Below are 24,163 nucleotides of genomic sequence, written 5' to 3'. Positions count from 1 at the left end.
TTTTTGAATGTTATAAGTTCTCAATGGAAAGGCAAGCTGCTGGAAAGTTACTGATAAGGAAACACATCCCTTATTTGGGTTTGATATATGGAGGTTGTTGGTGTCTGGTAGTCTTCTGTTGTAATCTCTTGTAGTGATATATCTTATTAGCAGGGTGTGTGTGGGTCAAATGCATGAACTGTGAAAGCTACAGGAGAATACCAAGCAGTACCGCCTCCCCCTGGCTCCCTGATTCAATGAAACAACTCATAGACTTGCCAAAGATAGAAACATAGGTCAGAAGAAATACAACAGACAGCCACCTGGGTGTGTTTAATAATAGTAAATCATATAAAAATGTTAATAAATGAGCAAACTACAATGGTGATGAACCTGCAATGCTGATATGTAACATACACTCCTACCATGGTGTGCTTTTGACATTCCAGGCACAAATGACAAAAACACAAATGCTACTGGTGCATTAAACAATCAAACTATTTTTATAGCAACCACTTTTCAGATTACATCTTTGAATACAATTAGTGTTTATGACAGGAAACGAAGGGCAGGACAGACAGGTGCAGATGCATATACCTGAACGGAGTCCGAAAACCGGTCTAGTGTGCCTCCACAGTGTAGTCACAGTAGGAGAATGGGTCAGTATGCTGAGCACAACCCCAGCCAGAGATACCAAAAAATACAAAACAATCAACAGCAAACCCCTTTCAGCACTTTCAAGAAGCAACTCGCCTCAAGAAGCAATCATATATTTGTCTGTCTATCTATCTATCTATCCTTACGATGTCAACAATGCCAAAAAAATAGGTTGACCAGAAAAACAATGAAGAGTATAACAAATATAAAAAGAAACACACACACACACACACACACTGGCAGGCTTAAAACTTCCTAATAACAAAACCCAAAGAGGATTTCAAAGGAAGCCCTTTCCAGTACAAAACACACACACGGTCCTCAGATTTTTCATCCTGAAGGTCTCATCTTCTGTGCTGTGGCAGCCATGCAAGAACCACAAAGTCATGCTCCACTTTCTCCTGCATCTTGACCAATCACAGAAAGGAAATGAATACAACTAAGACAGACCCCAATAACAACAATGAGACGGGTCTGTCAGTCCCGGCTCTGGCTGCACTCAAACACCCCAGGAGGAGGGGTTCTCTGCAGCAGGGGCTGAGGGAAGGCTGGTGATGCCTCCAGACTGGCCACACAGGTCCCTGCGCTCCTTTAATAAAAGGTGAAGCTGCTGCCTGGTCGGGGCTCAGTGCAGGGGGTGGGGCGTGTACTCGGGTCGGCGTGTCTGGACGATACGAGGCCTCGCTCGCCGTTGCTCCTCGTCCTCCCCTCCCGAGCTCTCGTGCTCACTCTCGCACACGTGTACGACGACGCTGGGCGTGGTCGGGGTCCCCGCGTGCAGCTCGTACTTATCACCTGCGCAGCCAACAGAAAGCAAAGGGTCACTCTCCATGATCTAAAACAGCAGTCCCTCTAAATACTGCAGCCCTAAAACCCAACCAGCGATCTGAACATGGACTACAAATCCTGCAGGCTGGGTCGACAGAGTTAGAGGCTGGCTGTGCTGACATCTGCTGCTCTTTAGATCACTCTCACAAGTCTGGTTCAATGCCAGTGAAGCCTTCTATTGGGGATCAATACCTCAGCAGCACCTTGTATGGACTGTGTAATGATTTGGTGTTGATGTACGAATCAGATAGTGATCTCACTATACTATATAAATCTATAAAAATTTAAAAACAAATGATATTGAAATCCTTTATGAAATCACTGTTCTTTAGGAGTATTGTGTAAGTCACATGTCTGTACCGTGAGACAGCAAGCCAGCCCCCAGTGTTTTTACAGCAGGCTTTTATCTCTGGCTAGGAATCGTGACAGGTTGCCACCACTAAATGGCAGTAGCAGCTAACTGCTGCCTGTTTGCTTCTCTGGGACTGTGTGTTGCTAGATTGTAACAGCACTGGTGTCTTTTGAACTGGAAGGTTTTCAGACCTAGCCAAGGATAAAGCCTGCTGATAAAACATTGGGGGCTGGCTGTAGACATGTGAACAGCGCTACAGATAGAGCAGGCAGGCAAGCAGGCAGGCAGGCAGGCAGGCACAGCACCAGCAATGACTCAAAGTGGAGAAGAGGACAGAGAGATAGACAGGAGGAGATGGAGGGTTAGATGTAGGGACAGTGACTCACCTGGGCCCAGCTTGGCAATGGCACAGAGCAGGTCGTAGTTAATCGCTGGGGTGGCGTCCTTCGCCTGCTCCCAGCCCACCGGGGGCGAGGCCGGGGGGGAGATCAGGAACTGCTTGTCTGGTTTGGGGGGCTCCAGTCGGGAGTTCCCGATGTGCAGAGACTGCGGAGAGAAAGAGACATCTCAGGAACCCTGAACCGATCGCACAGCCCTGGCAATCGCACAGCCCTGGCAATGGTATTGCACTCCCTGAGGCTGCCTTACTCTGCTGTGTAGGAGCTGTAGTGTCAAGGATGAATGCACACATGCCTTGCAGGATGTTAGTCTAGAGCACTACACTGGTCTCCAGACCTTCACTTATTTATTACACAAGGGGGAGCTGGTGTCTCGGCAAGGCTGAGTCTATGTTTGTCTGTAGCAGAGGCTGTACCTGCTGTATACAATTAAGGAGATGGCTCTCTGCTACCGAGAGCAAAGGCTTGGCTAAGCTTCAGTGTGTCCAGCTGATTTAGCTGTGTGCGCCTAGTTTGCTGTGCAGGCTACTATGCTGAAAGCACCCCCAGTGGCAGTGGAAGCAGTGCTGCTCACCTGGGCGAAGTAGAGGCGCATCTCCTTCCCGTTGAAGTCGCTCTTGTGCAGAGTCACTCTGGCCTCGGCGGCCGTCACGGCGTCGCTGAAGTTGATTCGGACGCGGCGGAAGCTCTTGAAGAACTGGAAGGTGGCGTCGCAGTCGAAGGAACGGAACAGAGCCTCGAAGCCCGCCTGCGGGAGAGAAAGCACGCAACCGGAGTTAAAAACAAAATATGGATTTGAGATTCTCCATTCGATACAAGCGGCACAAAAAGCAGCCCAAAACCTAGTTAAAAAGAGAAGAGATCTGAATGCACTTCAAGAGAGATGACGTTCCAAGGAAACTGTTTGAAGTGAAATCGCTGTGCTGGAAATAGCCCCAACACTGAACAACTACAATCAGCCCCACAGATTCTGAATTCACTACTAGAGTTTGAAGTGCCTCCGTTTACAGCAACCTGCTGGATGATCAAAGCTCCAGCCAGAACACCTACATTTCAGAAAGGCGATTGACTCGGATGTTTCAGCCCTAAAAGAGGACAGTTCGTTCATGTGTGTAAAACAGAGAGTCTGTACGCAGCCCATCTCGGGCAGGGTCGGAGGGCATGTCTAGGGTCAGAGAGTATGGGTGAGGGTCAAAGAGGATGGGTGGGGCTGGCTCTGGATCGGATTCAGTGGTGAGGCTCCTTGCAGAAAGCTTACGTTCCAGTCGAGGCAGGCAGTAAACAGGAGCATGCCCTCCTGAGGAACTAACTTTGCTTTGTTTCTCTAGAAAGTGCATACGATCACTTTGTTAAACAGCATAAAGCACAAGTCTTTACTGTTAGCATGGATTATAGACTTCCAAACTTCCAACCATAAATATGCCATGGCTGGAATCACACCAACTTCAAAAGCAGTTGCCACTGAGCCCTCTCCCTCTCTGCCCTGATGCTCTTACCCTGACATCGGGTCTGTAGAAGACGTCGTGATCTGCCAGGGAGGCAATCAGGAAGAAGCGGCTTCTCTTCAGGGTTTTCAGGTGCATGCCGGCTCTCCAGACAGTGAGGCTGGAACACCAGCTTCAGGAAGCAGCAGAGACCGGCAAAGGTTGACTTAAACAAATCTGTCACTGCTTCAAACAGTGCTGGCAAAGCCTAAGCTCTTTCTTTACAGGATCCCAACCCGGGCACAGCTCTCACTGAACCCAACCAAGCCTGGCAGTCTGAAATGAAGCAAAGCAGTTTTCTAAGACTGCTCAGCCTGGTTCACTGGGCTGCAGAGGAACTCAAATGGAACCACAGTTCTGCAGCTTTCATCTAGCTCTAAAGATAAAATTAAAAACAGCTCCAAAACCCTATGAGTCAGGTTTGTCTTCCACAAGCCTCTGTTTGTACAGGAATGTTGACACAGCCCAGCTGGAGCGATCTATCCTCAGGTTCCCTGTTTCTAGAGGCCAGTTCAGAGCTGCTGTTCTTTATAACTCCACCAGCCGGCCCGGCCCCTTTTCCACTGAACAAAGAGGGCCGGCCCTGCCAGGGGGCAGGACAAGTGTTTCTCCAATGAACCTTAACCTCCCCTCCCTCACTAGCTGAGCCCTCAAGAGAGGCAGAGACAGAAAAGAAAGACCAGCTGGAAAAAAGGTGACATCACCTTCTCCACACCCGTTAATGACAGCTCTACTCCACTCCTCTCTTCATTTTTGCTGCTGAAAGTGGAAAAAGTAAATCAGCTGAAGTTTGCAGAGTGACAGCTGCGTTATCAACGGCCCAGCAGCATAGTTTCCATGAGTGCTAATTACACTCACCTCTCTTTCTCTCTCTCTCTCTGTGAAGATATATATATTGTGTTGGCACGTGTACACACTGGAATACACACAGGCCTGCGTGACTATCTCTGTGCAGAGATGACACAGCATCTAACTGTGCCTAGTGCTACAGAGGGGCATGGATCAGCACAGCCTTGAACATTAGGGATACTGAATCACTATGCGGAGGGATACGGAATCACTGTGCGAAAAAGGTGCTGGGAAGTTTATTGTATGGCGACATCAGGTGTGTATTACTGCAGTGTTGCAACCAGAATAACGTACAGCACTAACACAGTGTATCACTGCAGCGCTGCACCCAGGATAACGTATAGCACTAACACAGTGTATTACTGCAGCGCTGCACCCAGAATAACGTATAGCACTAACACAGTGTATCACTGCAGCGCTGCACCCAGAATAACGTACAGCACTAACACAGTGTATCACTGCAGTGCGTTTGTGCACAGCTTGTGTCAGTAGAAAGCATTGAAGTGGTCACAGTGGTTGCACATACCTTTCCTTTTATAAGCAGCTCTTACTTTATCTGTTATTTGATGTCAGTCATGACAATTCAGATAAAGCAGAAGCAACATCGGTGCACTGTGCATGCAATGGTATAGAAACAGAATGGTTCCAAATCTGAAATGGAAAAAACCATCCCCCGTGTGAATGTAAACATGTGTGTGTGTGTGTGTGTGTGTGTGTGTGCCTTGATGCAGGGCCTTGGCAGCTGAACATGGAAAGTCTGACAGTGCAAGAAACACTAAAAGAGCAAAAAGTAACTACAGTGTCCAGTCTGTAGAGTTTTCATGAAGCACAGGACTGACTCCCCCTCTCAGGAATCTGACAATCAGCTGATTAAACCTCCCCCTCCCTCACAAATGCAGCTTTAAAAAAGCAACTGCTGTGACCTGCTTCTCTCCTGGCTCAGCAGACTTTCCACAGCTGGGATAAACAGCATGCTAAGTTCATTGCTACAGAGACAGCACACACACACACACAGAGACAGCACACACACATGCACACACAGAGACAGCACACACAAAGCACACAGAGACAGCACACACACACACACACATGCATGCATGCACACAGAGACAGCACACACACACACAGAAAAAGCACATGCATGCACAGAGACAGCACACACACACACACACAGAGACAGCATGCACACACACACGCACACACGCACATGATCAACCCAATAATACAGTAATGAAAGTTACAGGAGCTAAAGGAAATACTGCTGCATTTTTATATTTGAAATATCTGTTTAAACATTAAAGGGACTTGGCCTGTGTCCTCCTAAGGTAGGCTTTGTCAGCGTTTCCCTCCTTGTGGGTACTTAAAACTAAATTGGTCTAAATAATAATAATAAAACAACAACGGATAGGATTATGGTTGAATTTAGCCTGCCAGTTTACGCATAGAAGATTCATAGAAATATATATATTGATGTATTCATTTTCACTTGAAGAATGATACTTTATTGATCTTGTCCATGTCCATACAACTAGACTAGAGTGAGAGGCATTCAAGGTGAGCAGCAATAACAGTTTTTTTAATTTTTTAATTTTTACAAAAATGTAGTAATTGGCAATTGATTTTACCCCATTTTTCTCCCAATTTGAAATGTCCAATTGTATTTTAGGCTCAGCTCACCGCTACCACCCCTGCACTGACTCGGGAGCGGCAAAGACGAACACACGCTGTCCTCCGTGTGCCGTCAGCCGACTGCTTCTTTTCACTCTGCAGGCCTGCCTACAGAGTTGGAGGACAACACAGCTCTGGGCAGCTTACAGGCAAGCCTGCAGGTGCCCTGCCAGTCTAAAGGGGTGTCTGGTGCATGGTGAGCCAAGGACACCCTGGTTCCCTGGAAGCTCTCAGTCATGGTCAGCAGTGGAATAGCCTGGACTCAAACCGGCGACCTTCAGGCTATAGGGTGCATCCTGCACTCCACGCGGAGTGCTGTTACCGGATGCGCCACTCAGGAGCCCCTGACAGTTTGGGTTTTATCTTGGAACGAAAGAACGGTACTTAACTTACTGTACATTTTTAGCATTTACCTAAATTTCCACAACGGAAAAATAAACACCATCAAAACGCAGAGTCATGCTTCAGATATCTGAGCAAAAGTGGAAATCAAGTCAGCAAAGAAGAACGTGCTGTGTGTGTGTACATGGCTTACATCCACATTAAACTCAGCCTGTAACCTTGTGCATAAACCAAGTCCTACTCATGAGGCTCACTGTTCCAAGAACCACCAGGTCACTCTAACAAACCTTCATAGAACATCCGTGCCACTCACACAATGAAATGTCTTTATTCTTTATTACTGATCTAGACTATCGCACAGCAGTTTCACCGATTCCAGGGTTTAACACATGCTTGGTATAGGTAACAAGCTCAGGTGTGCTTTATTAAACTCATTGTAAAGCCAGGAACGGATCAAACTGCTATGTAATGGGAGTCTTATTTCCATCCCTGCTGTAATTAATGTACTATAATGGAAATGAGAAATGTTTGTCTACAAAAAATGGCAAGCTATAAAAATGGGGTCAGTCCTTTGCTGTTAATATTGAACATTTAAAAGGAAGCGTGCTTCCAGAGACCGTGTGTCCTGAGCTGTGCGGATCACTCCTTGTTCTCCCTGGAGTAGACTGGCGTCTACTTGGAGAACGTTCTCCGGAAAGCTGCGGACGTGCACATTTTAATTGACATGTACTCTGGCCATTTCTGTAGAAGGTAGAATCGGAGTTGCACCACTCCTTAGAATTAAAAGCTTTCCTCCACTTTGAGTTTGGGGGTCACAATCTCGTGTCGCTTACAAATGTATCCTGAAAACGTTTCCCCGGAACGTTTCCTTATAAAACTGTTTTTGTGAGTGTATGCTGGGATTAGGCTTTAGAGCATCTGATCAGAGAGAGGGTACAAAGGGGAGTCCTGGTGAAGCGATCGACCTGCCTGTAACGCAGTCCAGTATCTGCAGCAGTGCGCACAGAGACAGAGAGAGTCTCTACAGACTGTGTCTGACATGCTTTACTTCATCCCAGTCCCAGGGCAGAGAGAAGAGGGCACATCAGAATACAGATACAGAAAAGTGAACTATATACAAAAATAGAGAAAAAAGAAAAGATCTAACAGAACGAACGATCAACAACAACAAAATAAAATGACACTGGAGAATGTACAGGAGTATGTGTCCGTTAATATTTTCAGATACAAACCCTTTTCTAATCAGTAGCCTCTCCAATCTGGCTTCCGCTCTGCTCACTCCACTGAAACCGCCCTCCTGTCTGTCACCAACTCACTTAAGTGTGCCCGAGCTGCCTCTCTCTCCTCTGTCCTAATTCTCCTCGACCTCTCTGCTGCCTTTGACACTGTTGATCACTCTATTCTACTATCATCTCTCGCTGACCTGGGGATCTCTGGCACTGCTCTGGCCTGGTTCTCCTCTTACCTCTCCAACCGCACTTACCAGGTAACCTGGCGTGGAGCAACCTCCACACCTCACCCTCTCTTAACTTGAGTCCCCCAAGGGTCAGTCTTGGGTCCTCTCCTGTTCTCTCTCTACACCCACTCCCTGGGCCCCCTCATCGCATCCTATGGTTTCTCATACCATTTCTATGCTGATGATGCTCAGATTTTCCTCTCCTTCCCCACCTCTGACTCCACCATCTCCTCCCGTATCTCTACATGTCTGCCTGCTATTTCCTCCTGGATGCACTCGCATCACCTCAAACTCAACCTCTCTAAATCTGACCTCCTTTTCTTTCCCTCCTCCTCCCCCTCCTCTAATCTCTCTATCTCTGTTCCTCTGGAATCTACCACACTCTCTCCCTCTTCCTCCGCTAAGAACCTCGGAGTCACCCTGGACCCCTGCCTCTCTTATTCCCAGCACATCTCCACTCTGGCATGCACTTGCCGATTCTTCCTGAGCAACATCCGAAGAATCCGACCCTTCCTCACCAACTACGCTACCCAGCTCCTGGTCCAGGCCCTGGTACTCTCCCGCCTAGACTACTGCAACTCCCTCCTGGCTGGCCTCCCTGCGTCCGTCACCCGTCCGCTCCAGCTCATCCAGAACTCTGCTGCCCGCCTGGTGTTCTCTCTGCCTCGCTTCGCCCACGCTACTCCACTACTCCGCTCGCTCCACTGGCTCCCGATCACCGCTCGCATCCAGTTCAAGACTCTTGTACTAGCCTACAGATGCCTTGACCAGACTGCACCCAGCTACCTCCAGACCCTCATCTCTCCCTACACCCCCACTCGACCTCTCCGCTCCGCCTGCACTAGAAGACTGGCTCTACCTCCGCTACGCTCCCCTGCCTCCAGAGCCCGCTCCTTCTCTACCCTTGCTCCGCAGTGGTGGAATGACCTTCCTACAGATGTCAGGACTGCCCAGTCCCTGACCACATTCCGGCGCCTCCTTAAGACTCACCTCTTCAAACAGCACCTGTAGAACTCCTCTGTTTGTATCCTGGGACACTATCACCCTTCATTTAAATGTGCTTTATTTTGCTCTTATCTGCCCCCTATTTTACTGTATTTAATCCTATACTTCAGAATACTGTAATCTGCCAAGTGTTTAACCTGTAGTATTTTGTATTTAATCAAATCCTGATGTAACTATCACTATTTAATCATATCCTGATGTAACTATCACTATTATCTGCTGTATTATTGAATTGTGGTTTGTCACACTTGTACTTTGCTTCAACAAAAGTTATTGTATTTCTTGCTCTTATTGTGTTACTTGTATTGTAACACTTGAAATGTATTTGCTTACGATTGTAAGTCGCCCTGGATAAGGGCGTCTGCTAAGAAATAAATAATAATAATAATAATAATAATAATAATAATAATAATAATAATATCCCAAACACAGGCGAGGGTTACTGACCTCTGGACTGCACACAGGCAGTTAGGAGGAGCAGATTAAAAGTAGCTCTCTTACTCTACACAAGATCATAACAATCACAATAGAAACTAAGCTGAGCTAACAAACAAACAAACATCCCTGCTAGTGCCTTCATCAGTTTACAGAGCTATGACGGACATGGACTGCAACTTCTTGTCAAAGCGTTCCTCTTATTACCAGGTTTCTTGTTTTCCAATCCAGGTCCACGTTGCTGCGGGAGGTTTAAAGTTATAAGCGAGGCAGGCCAGCGTTCCTCCTGTGCTCTCTGGCAGTCTGTATCAGAGCCTGTCCACAGCAGGCTGGCTCAGGGTCTCCTCACACACAGCCTGCAGCTTCCCCTGGGTCTCCTCACACACAGCCTGCAGCAGGACTGGACTGCTTTAGCCTCCAGCGTTCACCGGCTGGCAGAAGCTCAAGGGTCATGAAGCTGGCTGCTTGTTGGTCAGGAACCTTCCTAATTACTTCATGTAGCCAGCTGGTATTCAGCTGTTTAAAATGCAAATGGACAATGGACAGCCACTTGACCTTATAGAAAAGGCCAAATTGCAGGCAGCCTTTCAAAAGTGAATGTCTTATGAATCCCCAATTGCCTTTAGGACTCCTGTACTGAAAACATACAGACGGTTACTAGTGAAAAGCCACAGGCTATTGGAAAACCCAAAGGCCAGCCGCCACACTTCACTGGCCCGCAAAACAGTGCAGAGGAGCGGAAACAGTACCTTCCACACACTGAAAGTGTTTATTAGCTTTAAGAGAATTCGAATGTGGGGTAAGGCCTTGTTGTCTCTTTACAAAGGGGGGTGTACAGCACTCTGACAAGGCCCCGACAAAACTCAATGGAAAAAAAACCTGTAGAAACATGCTGGAAAAGGACATGAAAAACAGACCTGTCTCTTCCTTCAACTGTGGCTGAAAAATCAAGAGAACCTGTCCTTGCAGTCCATCACCCTATAGGAGCAGCTGTGCTGACAACATGAATATCCTGGACATCTTATCTGCGATGTAGAAGGAAATACAATCCGCATACAAAACTAGTGGAAATCTTGCATTCTGACGTTCTGTCCAGCACACACTACCAATGAGTAGTGCTGTACACAGGGGCCTACACTACTCTTGTTAACTTTTCCTTCGTGACCAAAAAATGAAACAGGCAGACACAAATGAAACTGGAAGCCCAGAGAGGCTGGACTCTGTAACCAGTACGACAGTCAGTGGAGAGACTGAATCAGAGACATAGTGCATCCTCCACTGTGCAAAACAAACGTAGAGAGAAAAACACTCTGTCAGGCTGCAGACAAAAACGTGTTTCAGTGATGAAAGGAGATGAAGAAAAACTGAAAAGAAAGGCAGCTGAATCTTCTGCACAGTATAATAATATTGCAACACTGGAAGTGCAGAGCAGAGGCCTTTCAACATTAGTACTGTTACATATATATATATATATATATATATATATATATATATATATATATATACATATTCAATATTTCTGTACATTTACTACATTGTCTTTGACAATACTTGTATGACTTGTCATGCCAATAAAATCTATTTGAATTTTAACTACTTTTGTCAGCTAAAACCTCTAATGGGAGTAACAGATGACACATGCCTGGAACAATGTAATCAGCTTAAACAAGCCATGCTAAATAATATAGACGTTAGTGTTTGGAAATAGCTGCAGTGTCAATATGGAAAAAAAAGATCATTTACAATGCTAATGACATGCAAAACTGTTTTCCCAGGAGGAGTATGTACAGACAGATATCTACTTACTGCAGGGCAAAGGGCAAGAGAATCACTCAGCAAATACAGACACATACACAGACAAGCACGCAGAAACACAAGGCAGGGACACACAAACAGAAAACAAATGATTCGGTTTATCTGTGCACTGCAGAGTCGCCAGTGAAACAATAGTGCTGTTTGCACAGGTCTGTTTGTTGCAATACATTTATGCACCTCAATGATCACTAGCAGCAGGCACCAGCCAGAGCCAATCCCTCTCTGCAGTAAGCATGCACACAGGAACCAGCAGCTCACAGAGCCTGTCCCTCACTGCAGTAAGCATGCACACAGGAACCAGCAGCTCACAGAGCCTGTCCCTCACTGCAGTAAGCATGCACACAGGAACCAGCAGCTCACAGAGCCTGTCCCTCACTGCAGTAAGCATGCACACAGGAACCAGCAGCTCACAGAGCCTGTCCCTCACTGCAGTAAGCATGCACACAGGAACCAGCAGCTCACAGAGCCTGTCTCTCACTGTAGTAAGCATGCACACAGGAACCAGCAGCTCACAGAGCCTGTCCCTCACTGCAGTAAGCATGCACACAGGAACCAGCAGCTCACAGAGCCTGTCCCTCACTGCAGTAAGCATGCACACAGGAACCAGCAGCTCACAAAGCCTGTCCCTCACTGCTGTAAGCATGCACACAGGAACCAGCAGCTCGGGTTTCTACACAGCACCGAAGAACTCCTGCAGAACTAAGCAGGGAAAACAAGGAGGTGATGGTTTACATTGGAATTCTAATGGGTTCAGTTCACATATTGGCTATAAACATCAGTGTTTTACAGTGTTGCTCTACACACTGGCGGCGCGAGACCCATGTATAGCAAGACTGCCCGTGTATAATAAGGTTGATGATAAAACTGCTAATCTCAATTTTTTAAAAAAAACTCTACTACCAGCACTTAACATTGCAAAACACTGTCTGTACCAAAACAAAACAGCGGCCTGCAGATTTAAAGCTGTATCCGCAGAAGACAGGGAGAGATTTGTGGAAGTGCAGAATAATACAAAAGCAATAAGCAACACAACTATAGTTGGAATTGGAATTGATTTATTCATTTCCTATTATTATACATCTATTGAGGAAATGCTATCATCAAAAAGCAAGATAGAACAAGCGTGCCTCCTCCAGCAAGCCTTCACACAGAGGCAGGTTAAAACAAGCGAGCCTCCTCCGGCAAGCCTTCACACAGAGGCAGGTTAAAACAAGCGAGCCTCCTCCGGCAAGCCTTCACACAGAGGCAAGTTAAAACAAGCGAGCCTCCTCCGGCAAGCCTTCACACAGAGGCAGGTTAAAACAAGCGAGCCTCCTCCGGCAAGCCTTCACACACAGGCAAGTTAAAACAAGCGAGCCTCCTCCGGCAAGCCTTCACACACAGGCAGATTAAAACAAGCGAGCCTCCTCCGGCAAGCCTTCACACACAGGCAGGTTAAAACAAGCGAGCCTCCTCCGGCAAGCCTTCACACACAGGCAGGTTAAAACAAGCGAGCCTCCTCCGGCAAGCCTTCACACAGAGGCAGGTTAAAACAAGCGAGCCTCCTCCGGCAAGCCTTCACACAGAGGCAGGTTAAAACAACACTCGATTGATACTCGATTGATTGTTGCTGTATTTATTGATTACATTAACCTCTTCACTCCTGCAGGTCTGTAGCGTTTGCATCGTGGTACAAGAGCAAAAGCACAACAGAGCTCATTGCAGTTCACCCAATGCTTCTTGAATGACGAGGACGTGTGTTTTATAGATGCTATGAATACACTCTCCCACATTTCATTTGAGTTTAACAAAACAGACCATTGTTAGATGATCATTTGATCTTATTATGTCTAAGGTAGTCTAAGGACCATCACATGTACCGTGACACATCCAGTACTGTAGCTGCATACCGTGATGCACATCGTATCTTACACCCCTATTCTACAGTAAGTGGAGCACATTGCTGCCGACCCTACATCAAAGCACATTGCTGCCGACCCTACATCAGTGCAGGCAGATTCTTTCTATGAGTCATTAGACACAGAGTTTAGATTACAGTAACAGTGTTTCCATTACATAATCAGACTCGCTGGTATTACATTGCAATTTACGAAAACATTTCCGGCAATATTGATGCTTTAGCGCAGGAGAGAGAGAGAGAGAGAGAGAGAGAGAGAGAGAGAGAGAGAGAGGAGAGAGAGGAGAGAGAGAGAGAGAGAGCGAGAGAGAGAGAGAGAGAGAGAGAGAGTCTCTTAAAAAAAACTACTTGTGAAGTCCAGAGTGGAATTGCCCGTCTTGATTCTCGTCTCTGAGAGGCCTGGCTTTGAGAGTGTGGAGAATGGAAACGTCCCCGCTCCTGGAGTCTGCACGCACCGGATGGCTCAACAGTTCAGCTGCTTGGAAGTGCATGGTAAAAACTGCCATTCCAATTCACTTAACACACTTCAGAGCAGAAGGACTCACTCAGCAGGGAGCACTGCTTGTTTCACGTCTGTTTTTCTGAACTGATTTTGCTTTCGCATTACACTTCAACTGACTAACCAAACTCAGTTTGCAGCGCAGGAATGGAAATAAGTCTTATTAACTGTCACCCTGTACCAAGACCAGTTCAGTTTGATTAACACAAACCCTGTGGAGGACTAATTTGGTTGGAACATTCATATCTATCTATCTATATATATATATTACACACACACACACACACACACACACACCTATCTCTATATATTATATAAACAGCACCAATGAACCAAGTGTGAACAGGCCTTACTGCAAGTGGCCTGGCTCTGGGGCACTACAGGGAAGTGTGCAGAAGACAGATGTGTTTTGTTTAGTGGAGGCCCAGGCTTGTCTCTGTGCTGGAATGAAAGGCCCTGTGACTGTCTTTGTGATCGGTGTTGCACAAGGCTGGCTCAATGACGGGAACATCGCACTCCCTGCGCAAAGCACACAACATTTCCACCTGCCTTACAGGAAGGAATTTCCACTCTATGCTCAGCTGTCCCGTCTGCATTCCATATCCCGGGGCTGGGGACGGAGTTTATTCAGCTGTGCTACACCCTGCTCTTACAGTACAGGGTTTTTTTTTTCAGTTGTACAATGTTTAAAATAAATATTTATTCAACTAGGATATCAATCTTGAGACCAGCGCTGCATGTTTTTCAGAGTCAGATCCTGATAGTACCACAGGTTAATCACTGCTTCTCGCCGCCTCCTCAAGTCTCCCCTGTTTAGACTGCACTTGTAGATCTCTTGATCCACCCCTCTTGGTTTGCACTGTACTCACCTGACCTCAGCACCATGTTACTGGACTATCATTCACTGTAGATTAAACTGCTGTAATCCTAACTTGCTGCATCTTATTTCATATAGTACTTTAGTAGTATAATTTGTCTTTACTGTAAACTACACTATTTCAAATATTGATTTTTGCATTGTAACCCTGGAACACCTGTAAGGTTGCCTTGGATAAAGGCCTCTAACAAATAAATCAACAACAACTTAAATTAATGGAAGTAATGTTAAAATTTTACAATGCATTAGTAAGACCTCATGTAGAATACTGTTTTCAGTTCGGGTCACCTTGTTACAAAAAGGATACTGCTGCTCTAGAAAGAGTGCAAAGAAGAGCGACCATAATTATCCCGGGTTTAAAAGGCATGTCGTATGCAGACTGTCTCAAAGAATTAAATCTGTTCAGTCTTTAACAAAGAAGACTACGCAGTGATATGATTCAAGCATTCAAAATTCTAAAAGGTATTCACAATGTCGACCCATGGGACTTTTTCAACCTGAAAAAAGAAACAAGGACCAGGGGTCACACATGGAGATTAGATAAAGGGGCATTCAGAACAGAAATAGGAGGCATTTTTTTTTTACACAGAGAATTGTGGGAGTCTGGAACCAACTCCCCAGTAATGTTGTTGAAGCTGACACCCTGGGATCCTTCAAGAATCTGCTTGATGAGATTCTGGGATCAATAAGCTATTAGCAACTAAACGAGCAAGATGGGCCGAATGGTCTCCTCTCGTTTGTAAACTTTCTTATGTTCTTAACAACAACAACAAATCTCCCAGTTCCCAAGCCCACAGGTTAACCCACTGATCCCTGTTTTAATGTGTTCAAATCTCTAACTCAGAACAGTAAACACTCAACATTCCCAGCTCCCACATCCTCTCTTATTTTCCCCTGACCCTCGTACTGCTCAGTCATTGTGGAAAAATCTCTTAATCCTCTGTATCCCGGAGCGAGTGACATGCAGGAAAAAGAGGAACAAGCAGTTCAGCCCAGTCCTCAGATTCCTGGTATCTGGTGGAAAGAAGACGCATGTAAATACATTACTGGGTGAAGACGACGGCATTAGTCATTTCCTTCAGGGCAGTGATATCATGAAACATTTATTCTGCATGCTGTCCGGCTTTGCACTTCGTTCTGTAGAGGTCATGCTTTGGGGAGGGACATGACATACAGCACAGCAGGCAGATCAATATCCCCACTGGAACCTGGAGGGGTCTATTCAAGTCATCTGAACAGCAGCTGATCTAAACACTAGAAGCTTGGAGTAGCAAGGTGATGAGAATGAACATGCAGTAGTGCATGCGAGTGTGTATGGTACTGGTTTCTCTCTGCTCAACTCCAGGGAGCAGGATCCTACTCCAGTAACCTGCACATCGCGACACAGATCGGACCGACCTGCACGTCGCGATACAGATCGGACCGACCTGCACGTCGCGACACAGATCTGGATCGTGACATTAGGGGGTCGTTACACCCCTAATTCATACGATAGTTGTTGCTACTCTGAAAAACTAAATCGAACCAAGTGGAGAACAGAACTGAGATACCGTGTTTCTGTTGCCCTGAGCTTCCTGGAGTGTATCCAGCTCATTGCCAACCCTACTGGACAAACAAGCCTCCCCGCTCCAACACAACACTGCTGTGTAAGCAAAAGGAGTGCAATGGAGTCAAATACTGTATACTCCTCCACTGGCAGGTACAAGCAAGAAGCAAGGCATGACTTCATTGTGCAATCCAATATTTACAAATGATCCGTTACTGAGAGAGTATTTACAAATGATCCGTTACTGAGAGAGTATTGACAAATGATCCGTTACTGAGAGAGTATTTACAAATGATCCGTTACTGACAGAAAGCCATTTTCTTCTTTGTTGCTCTCACGAGCACTAAGCCTTTTGCTTTGCCAGCAGAAACGGTTCAGTATCATTTTCATACAGATCGGAAACCAACTGGGTTTGACGTCAGCATTATATTCTGGTGCGTTTATTTCTGTTAAAGCGTGACTGTGTTGCACATTGTACAGTAGGTCTCTGCAACTCAATCATGGAGCTACAATGTGAGAAATGCATCCCAAATGCTTTTGCAATGTACTGGTACTCAAGTTTTCCATTTGAGGTCAATCAATTACATCACCAGGGAGTTGAATTCAACGTTTCAGCATTTTCCTTTTGAAACTTGTTTAACATATAAAATGTACGAAACAAAAACATATTCAATTAAAACAACTCAAAAACAACCATAAACTGTGATTTTTTAAATTGTTTTTTGTAACTATAACCTGCTGGTCCAGAACACTGTAAAACAAGCACAGCGAAGAGGAGCTCCAACAAGCTTCCAGAACACTGTAAAACAAGCACAGCGAAGAGGAGCTCCAACGAGCTTCCAGAACACTGTAAAACAAGCACAGCGAAGAGGAGCTCCAGCGAGCTTCCAGAACACTGTAAAACAAGCACAGCGAAGAGGAGCTCCAGCGAGCTTCCAGAACACTGTAAAACAAGCACTGCGAGGAGGAGCTCCAACGAGCTTCCAGAACACTGTAAAACAAGCACAGCGAAGAGGAGCTCCAGCGAGCTTCCAGAACACTGTAAAACAAGCACTGCGAGGAGGAGCTCCAGCGAGCTTCCAGAACACTGTAAAACAAGCACAGCGAAGAGGAGCTCCAACGAGCTTCCAGAACACTGTAAAACAAGCACTGCGAGGAGGAGCTCCAACAAGCTTCCAGAACACTGTAAAACAAGCACAGCGAAGAGGAGCTCCAACAAGCTTCCAGAACACTGTAAAACAAGCACAGCGAAGAGGAGCTCCAACGAGCTTCCAGAACACTGTAAAACAAGCACTGCGAGGAGGAGCTCCAGCGAGCTTCCAGAACACTGTAAAACAAGCACAGCGAAGAGGAGCTCCAACGAGCTTCCAGAACACTGTAAAACAAGCACAGCGAAGAGGAGCTCCAACGAGCTTCCAGAACACTGTAAAACAAACACAGCGAAGAGGAGCTCCAACAAGCTTCCAGAACACTGTAAAAGAAGCACAGCGAAGAGGAGCTCCAACGAGCTTCCAGAACACTGTAAAACAAGCACAGCGAAGAGGAGCTCCAACAAGCTTCCAGAACACTGTAAAATAAGCACAGCGAAGAGGAGCTCCAACGAGCTTCCAGAACACTGTAAAACAAGCACAGCGAAGAGGAGCTCCAACGAGCTTCCAGAACACTGTAAAACAAACACAGCGAAGAGGAGCTCCAACAAGCTTCCAGAACACTGTAAAACAAGCACAGCGAAGAGGAGCTCCAACAAGCTTCCAGAACACTGTAAAACAAGCACAGCGAAGAGGAGCTCCAACGAGCTTCCAGAACACTGTAAAACAAGCACAGCGAAGAGGAGCTCCAACAAGCTTCCAGAACACTGTAAAACAAGCACTGCGAGGAGGAGCTCCAGCGAGCTTCCAGAACACTGTAAAACAAGCACAGCGAAGAGGAGCTCCAACGAGCTTCCAGAACACTGTAAAACAAGCACAGCGAAGAGGAGCTCCAGCGAGCTTCCAGAACACTGTAAAACAAGCACAGCGAAGAGGAGCTCCAGCGAGCTTCCAGAACACTGTAAAACAAGCACAGCGAAGAGGAACACCAACGAGCTTCCAGAACACTGTAAAACAAGCACAGCGAAGAGGAGCTCCAACGAGCTTCCAGAACACTGTAAAACAAGCACAGCGAAGAGGAGCTCCAGCGAGCTTCCAGAACACTGTAAAACAAGCACAGCGAAGAGGAGCTCCAGCGAGCTTCCAGAACACTGTAAAACAAGCACAGCGAAGAGGAGCTCCAACGAGCTTCCAGAACACTGTAAAACAAGTACAGCGAAGAGGAGCTCCAGCGAGCTTCCAGAACACTGTAAAACAAGCACAGCGAAGAGGAGCTCCAACGAGCTTCCAGAACACTGTAAAACAAGCACTGCGAGGAGGAGCTCCAGCGAGCTTCCAGAACACTGTAAAACAAGCACAGCGAAGAGGAGCTCCAGCGAGCTTCCAGAACACTGTAAAACAAGCACAGCGAAGAGGAGCTCCAGCGAGCTTCCAGAACACTGTAAAACAAGCACAGCGAAGAGGAGCTCCAGCGAGCTTCCAGAACACTGTAAAACAAGCACAGCGAAGAGGAACACCAACGAGCTTCCAGAACACTGTAAAACAAGCACAGCGAAGAGGAGCTCCAACGAGCTTCCAGAACACTGTAAAACAAGCACAGCGAAGAGGAGCTCCAACGAGCTTCCAGAACACTGTAAAACAAGCACAGCGAAGAGGAGCTCCAGCGAGCTTCCAGAACACTGTAAAACAAGCACAGCGAAGAGGAGCTCCAGCGAGCTTCCAGAACACTGTAAAACAAGCACAGCGAAGAGGAGCTCCAACGAGCTTCCAGAACACTGTAAAACAAGCACAGCGAAGAGGAGCTCCAACAAGCTTCCAGAACACTGTAAAACAAGCACAGCGAAGAGGAGCTCCAACGAGCTTCCAGAACACTGTAAAACAAGCACAGCGAAGAGGAGCTCCAACGAGCTTCCAGAACACTGTAAAACAAGCACAGCGAAGAGGAGCTCCAACGAGCTTCCAGAACACTGTAAAACAAGCACAGCGAAGAGGAGCTCCAACGAGCTTCCAGAACACTGTAAAACAAGCACAGCGAAGAGGAGCTCCAACAAACTTCCAGAACACTGTAAAACAAGCACAGCGAAGAGGAGCTCCAACAAGCTTCCAGAACACTGTAAAATAAGCACAGCGAAGAGGAGCTCCAACGAGCTTCCAGAACACTGTAAAACAAGCACTGTGAGGAGGAGCTCCAACGAGCTTCTTGGATTGCGTGTGAATCTGGAATTGGAGATGCAAGGAACCGCTTGCTAACACTTGACCAAATTCCAGACTGCAGGCCTGCATGATGAATGCTAACCTGCAGGTAAGACACGTGTATGTATAATTCTTACAGCAGACAAGTCACAATAAGAGCTGTGGGAGCTTCAATTCTTTATGCTTTCTGGCTACATTAACCCAGTGGATTTCTGATTTTTTTTTTTACTGAAACGGTCATTATAACAGATTGATATAAATCTCTGTACTAAAACTACGCAGAGCTAGAATTAATTTTGTTTTTCCCCCCTCAGGAAAAAATGACAAACTTGAGCCTTGCTGCCAAAACACTCCTATATGTATGAAAAAGGAACTGTCTTAGCGTGACAAGTGGGTGGAACAAGCCTGCATAAGTATTTCACAATTTACAATAATCAGGATATTACTCACTAGAACGACAATCTTTTTTGACTTACAAAAGCACATGCCCTCCACCAGCTCATAGGAAAAATAAACACTGAAATTCAAAACAAATTAGACTTCGGAAATAATGTGTCAGTAAATGGGTTTTTTGGACACTGATGTGTAGCTTTGCAGCATGTTAGTGAATACCCCAGGTGTAAACAACAGAGGCTACACTCTTCAAACCTTAGTAGATTTAGAAGGGTTTCTTTTTTTCATTTCTAAATTTAGCACGGTTTCATAGTTAAGGATGAACTAATATATTTAATGTAAAATACTCATTCTAACCATCTGAAATACAATTAAATACAATGTATGGGAGAACAAACAATGGCACATTTAACATGCATGTTACAGTCATTTTGACTATGTAGTTTCGCTGATTTATGATATACATGTCCTTGACATGACCAGCTCCTTGTGTTTTTTAGGCAGGCCACAAACACAGCATCACACCTGGTCCTGCATATCCAAAACTGGCAGTAATGCTAATGGAGCGATTTCTCCACCACACCCCTCCCACGAAACTCTGAACACAAGGGCTTGGTTTCATCACACACAGTAGGTTTGCCCCTCTTGGTTTTCTCAATGGAAGTGGACTTCAAAGGGTTGTCTATCTGCTCTCTGGTGCAAAACAGGAGTGAACGAGAACCTTTCCTTTCTGCTTACACAAGCCCTTCACATTCTGGATTTCTAAATAAATACATGTATGAAACTGAAAAGGCTTTTTACCCAAAGAGACAGCTTCCCAAAGTTTCGGTATGTTAACAGAGCTTTGTCAAGGGAAAGTGCGTTTGAAAAACTGTGGAGGCACTTACAGGCTTTTGATGCCTTGGTAACTACAGTCGCTTATTTCTATTGAAAGGCATTCGTGTGCCTGTGGTGTAATTTACTGCAGTTAATAATGTAACGTGATGTGATTCCTCTCTCAAGCTCAGAGCCTGGGATCTCTCTGACACCAATGCGGTACAAACACGGGACAGAGCCAGCCCCCCAAAGCATTGCCTATAATCTTACCAGCAACTTATTATTATTATTATTATTATTATTATTATTATTTATTTCTTAGCAGACGCCCTTATCCAGGGCGACTTACAATCGCAAGCAAATACAAATACATTCAAGTGTTACAATATAAGTCATACAACTTAGATTTTTGTTGTTCTTTTTAAAGAGTAAATCACCTACGGTCTGTGTATTCAATTTGACTGAAGTCTCCTGTTTTTTTTTTTTTAGCCTATCTGCCTTTTCAATCTAACCGGCTCCACCCCTCCAGTGTTTTGTCACACTGCGTTAAACTATATTTTGCAGTTGCATTTACAGTATAATAATATTTATATTGCAAACGCTTCGATTTTGAACCGTACCTTGCACTGACGGTCAGTGAAGATGTTCTCGTCCACCTTGCACGCAATCAGTGCATTCGGCAGATCGGTAAAATGCACATCAACCATCTTCGAATCGCCGGCCTCTTCCGTCTGCTGCCCCGCTGCTGCTTCTTGTTGCATGCACGGGTTATTGAGGGCTTTCCCACGCTGTTTCTGCTGCCGATGTGGTACCAACAACGCGACACCGGCGTCTGTGCGTACTGGGATTCGCAGTGAGCAAACCAATCTGGTTTTCGGCGTTTGTTCTTTGTGAATGCTACTCGTACTAGCGGCCCCTTCCTCGTCGTCTTTGTTGTCTTCCGCTATCGATCTGCTGAGTCCGTGGAAGGGGAGCTGTTGCTGCTTCTGTCTCAAATCAAAGGACTGTCCTCTTCTCGGTGTGTCTGTGGCGACTGTTTTTTTAACAGGCGAGGCCGCGACCGGGAGACGAAGCAGCTGCACGGTATCAGTCACACTACAAAGACGCTTCCGGATCTCTGCCGCCCCTTCCTCTTGCTCTTCTAAAGACAGTTACACGGGAGGAGCAGCTGTTATTGCTGCTGCTGCTGCTGCTAGTTCTGGCTTCTGTTCCTAACTCGCCGCATAACGTGCCCTTCTCCAACTCTCCAAAACCAGAGTGGCTTTAGACGCACTGCAGGCACTCAGACTAAACTAAACCCGGTGCTCTGTCATGCATAGGGATTGCTGGTTAATTACAGACCCAACTGAGGAACGTCAACAATAAATAGATGTCCGGGGGGGGGGGCGAAGGACGGGGGGTTGTGTTCCTTGGACTCTTGCAGTATTTTTTGCAATTATAAAAATACATGCACATAATTTGAATGGAAATGGTTCTTGGTTATTGTTAATTATTATATTATTATTATTGTATTTATTTAACAAAATAAAAGTTATTTATTCACATAGACCAGCACTGAGGAACGTCAACAATAAATAGATGTCCGGGGGGGGGGGGGGCGAAGGACGGGGGTTTGTGTTCCTTGGACTCTTGCAGTATTTTTTGCAATTATAAAAATACATGCACATAATTTGAATGGAAATGGTTCTTGGTTATTGTTAATTATTATATTATTATTATTGTATTTATTTAACAAAATAAAAGTTATTTATTCACATAGACCAGCAAACCAGCAAACGTCACAATATCGGTTCATCTCGTGGCTGTCAATGTCAGTCGTGTTTAATAATAACAATAACGTGATGTCTTTACTAAACCCGTGCGCAAAATATGCGCAGAGGCTGAGCATGCACGTTGGGCAAAAAATACGCCACGTCTACAACCAACGAGAACCACTCAAGGCGTTCAACAGGGTACTTCCATACCTGTTCAATCACCGCCCGCCCCCCGGACCTCTTAAACCTGTCCTGAACTCAGCTTTACCCTGATAAATACGGTCATGTTCGTTATAGTAATTGCTTATTTATTAGTTAAAAAATGTTTAGTAAAATGTGACCTAGAGTGAGTTTTTGGAACATTGATAAACAGAGATTTGATCGTCTGCGCGATAAACACAGAAAATAATTAAAAATAACTAATATGTAGTGGCCTCTGTGCAAGGGACTGCAATGGAACTGCGCCCTCACGTGGCAACTTTAATTTACAGCAATCTATTGCACTGTATATATTTAATTAATGCATCACGTTTCTAGTTCTTCGAGTGACTTACTGTACATTTATGTTTGAGACAGCAGGTATAACATATCAAACACGTTTTGTATCTGCAACTGAAAATCCCTAAGTCATGCCATATTCTCCCCTTTACCCAGTAACTGCACATTATCCTTAAACATTCCTGTAAGCATTACCACTGAAAAACAGTGTTACACAGTCTCAATAACAATGCACCCAAGTCTGATTCAAGGATTTTTTTTTTACCTGTACACAATAAAGACGCATTTTAACATGTCTATTTATTAATTGCTCTAAAGTGTTCTGCGCAAACCTTAACTTCCCTTATGCTGCACAAGCTCAGCATATAGAAAACAGTAATCGCCTTCTCCATCTAACTTCCTTTCTTCACATATAGCAGGACCGGAAAAAGAAAACAGTTTGAAAGGTCAGCCGGCCTCTCTAAAAGGAACAGCTTGTGTGTGCAAGCTTCTGAAATAGGGGACAAAGTCATGTGGAGGTCAGGATCTGAAATTCTGGCTAATCTCACAGAGAGAGAGAGAGAGAGAGAGAGAGAGAGAGAGAGAGAGAGAGAGAGAGAGAGAGAGGAGAGAGAGAGAGAGAGAGAGAGAGAGAGAGAGAGAGAGAGAGAGAGAGAGAGAGAGAGAGAGAGAGAGAGAGAGAGAGAGAGAGAGAGAGAGAGAGAGAGAGAGAGAGCACAGGGACACATGCAGATGAGGAGCAGCCAGTGAAGTGAGAGACAGCGTTCTGAAGACTCTCAAACTCAGACACACCACTACACAGAGATAACAAGCAGCAGCATGGCTCACTCTCAGGTTCAGGAGGTCAGTGCTGGCCTGGAATCAGAGCTGCTCAATGGAGAACCCCTCCACAGCAATAACACCCTGCTGGAGGACGGACTGGAAGAAGGGAAGGGGGAAGCCAAGATGCATAGCGAGACTCCTGCCACGGGACAAGAGATGCAGGACCAGGGGGTTTGTTCACCCTCAAGAGAGGCTGATATTGTTGACAGAAATGCTGGGGAGGGACAGACAGCACCCTTGGATAAGAAGGAAGCTGTGAAGGGAAATGAGGGAGAAGAGGAGAGGGCGTCTGCAGAGGAGAGCGGGACTCCTAATGGGAACCAGGGAGCTGGAGAGGAAGAGGAGGCTGAGGGGGGGCAGGGAGAAGTGGAAGGAGGGGGAGAGGGGGTGGTGACAAGCGAAGGAGGCAAACAAGAGATAGAAGGAGAGAAAGTGGACCAAGAGGAGACTGAGGGGGGACAGGGAGAAGTGGAAGGAAGGGGAGAGGGGGGTGACGACAAGCGAAGAAGGCA

General features: G+C 45.9%; 1 protein-coding gene across 2 annotated transcripts; it reads right to left on the bottom strand.

Annotated features, from left to right (window-relative positions):
- Positions 1-286: 286 nt before the first annotated feature.
- Positions 287-21,928, bottom strand: LOC117406709 (calcipressin-1-like). Of its 2 annotated transcripts, none has more exons than XM_059029442.1 (4): positions 21,198-21,928; positions 2,789-2,962; positions 2,203-2,362; positions 287-1,431 (listed from the first exon to the last, which is right to left on the bottom strand). In XM_059029442.1, the coding sequence occupies exons 1-4, from the start codon at positions 21,336-21,338 to the stop codon at positions 1,262-1,264; spliced, it is 645 nt and encodes a 214-aa protein (XP_058885425.1). In that variant the 5' UTR covers positions 21,339-21,928; the 3' UTR covers positions 287-1,261. The 2 variants fall into 2 exon arrangements, with proteins under 2 accessions (XP_058885425.1, XP_033866874.1); XM_034010983.3 differs by lacking the exon at positions 21,198-21,928 and adding an exon at positions 3,711-4,308.
- Positions 21,929-24,163: the final 2,235 nt, after the last annotated feature.

The sequence above is a fragment of the Acipenser ruthenus genome, chromosome 8, assembly GCF_902713425.1.
Source record: "Acipenser ruthenus chromosome 8, fAciRut3.2 maternal haplotype, whole genome shotgun sequence".
Classification (NCBI taxonomy): Eukaryota; Metazoa; Chordata; class Actinopteri; order Acipenseriformes; family Acipenseridae; genus Acipenser; species Acipenser ruthenus.
The sequence above is the reverse complement of the archived record's forward strand: the minus strand, read 5'-3'. Positions and strand labels throughout refer to the sequence as shown.

Bases quoted from the DNA above. Each gene is read 5' to 3' on its own strand.
- LOC117406709 (XM_059029442.1), bottom strand. From the start codon at position 21,338: ATGCAACAAGAAGCAGCAGCGGGGCAGCAGACGGAAGAGGCCGGCGAT. The intron at 2,963-21,197 runs GTACGGTTCAAA...TCTCTCCCGCAG, and splicing joins TCACTGACCGTCAGTGCAAG to GCGGGCTTCGAGGCTCTGTT. The intron at 2,363-2,788 runs GTGAGCAGCACT...TTCTCTCCGCAG, and splicing joins TGCGCCTCTACTTCGCCCAG to TCTCTGCACATCGGGAACTC.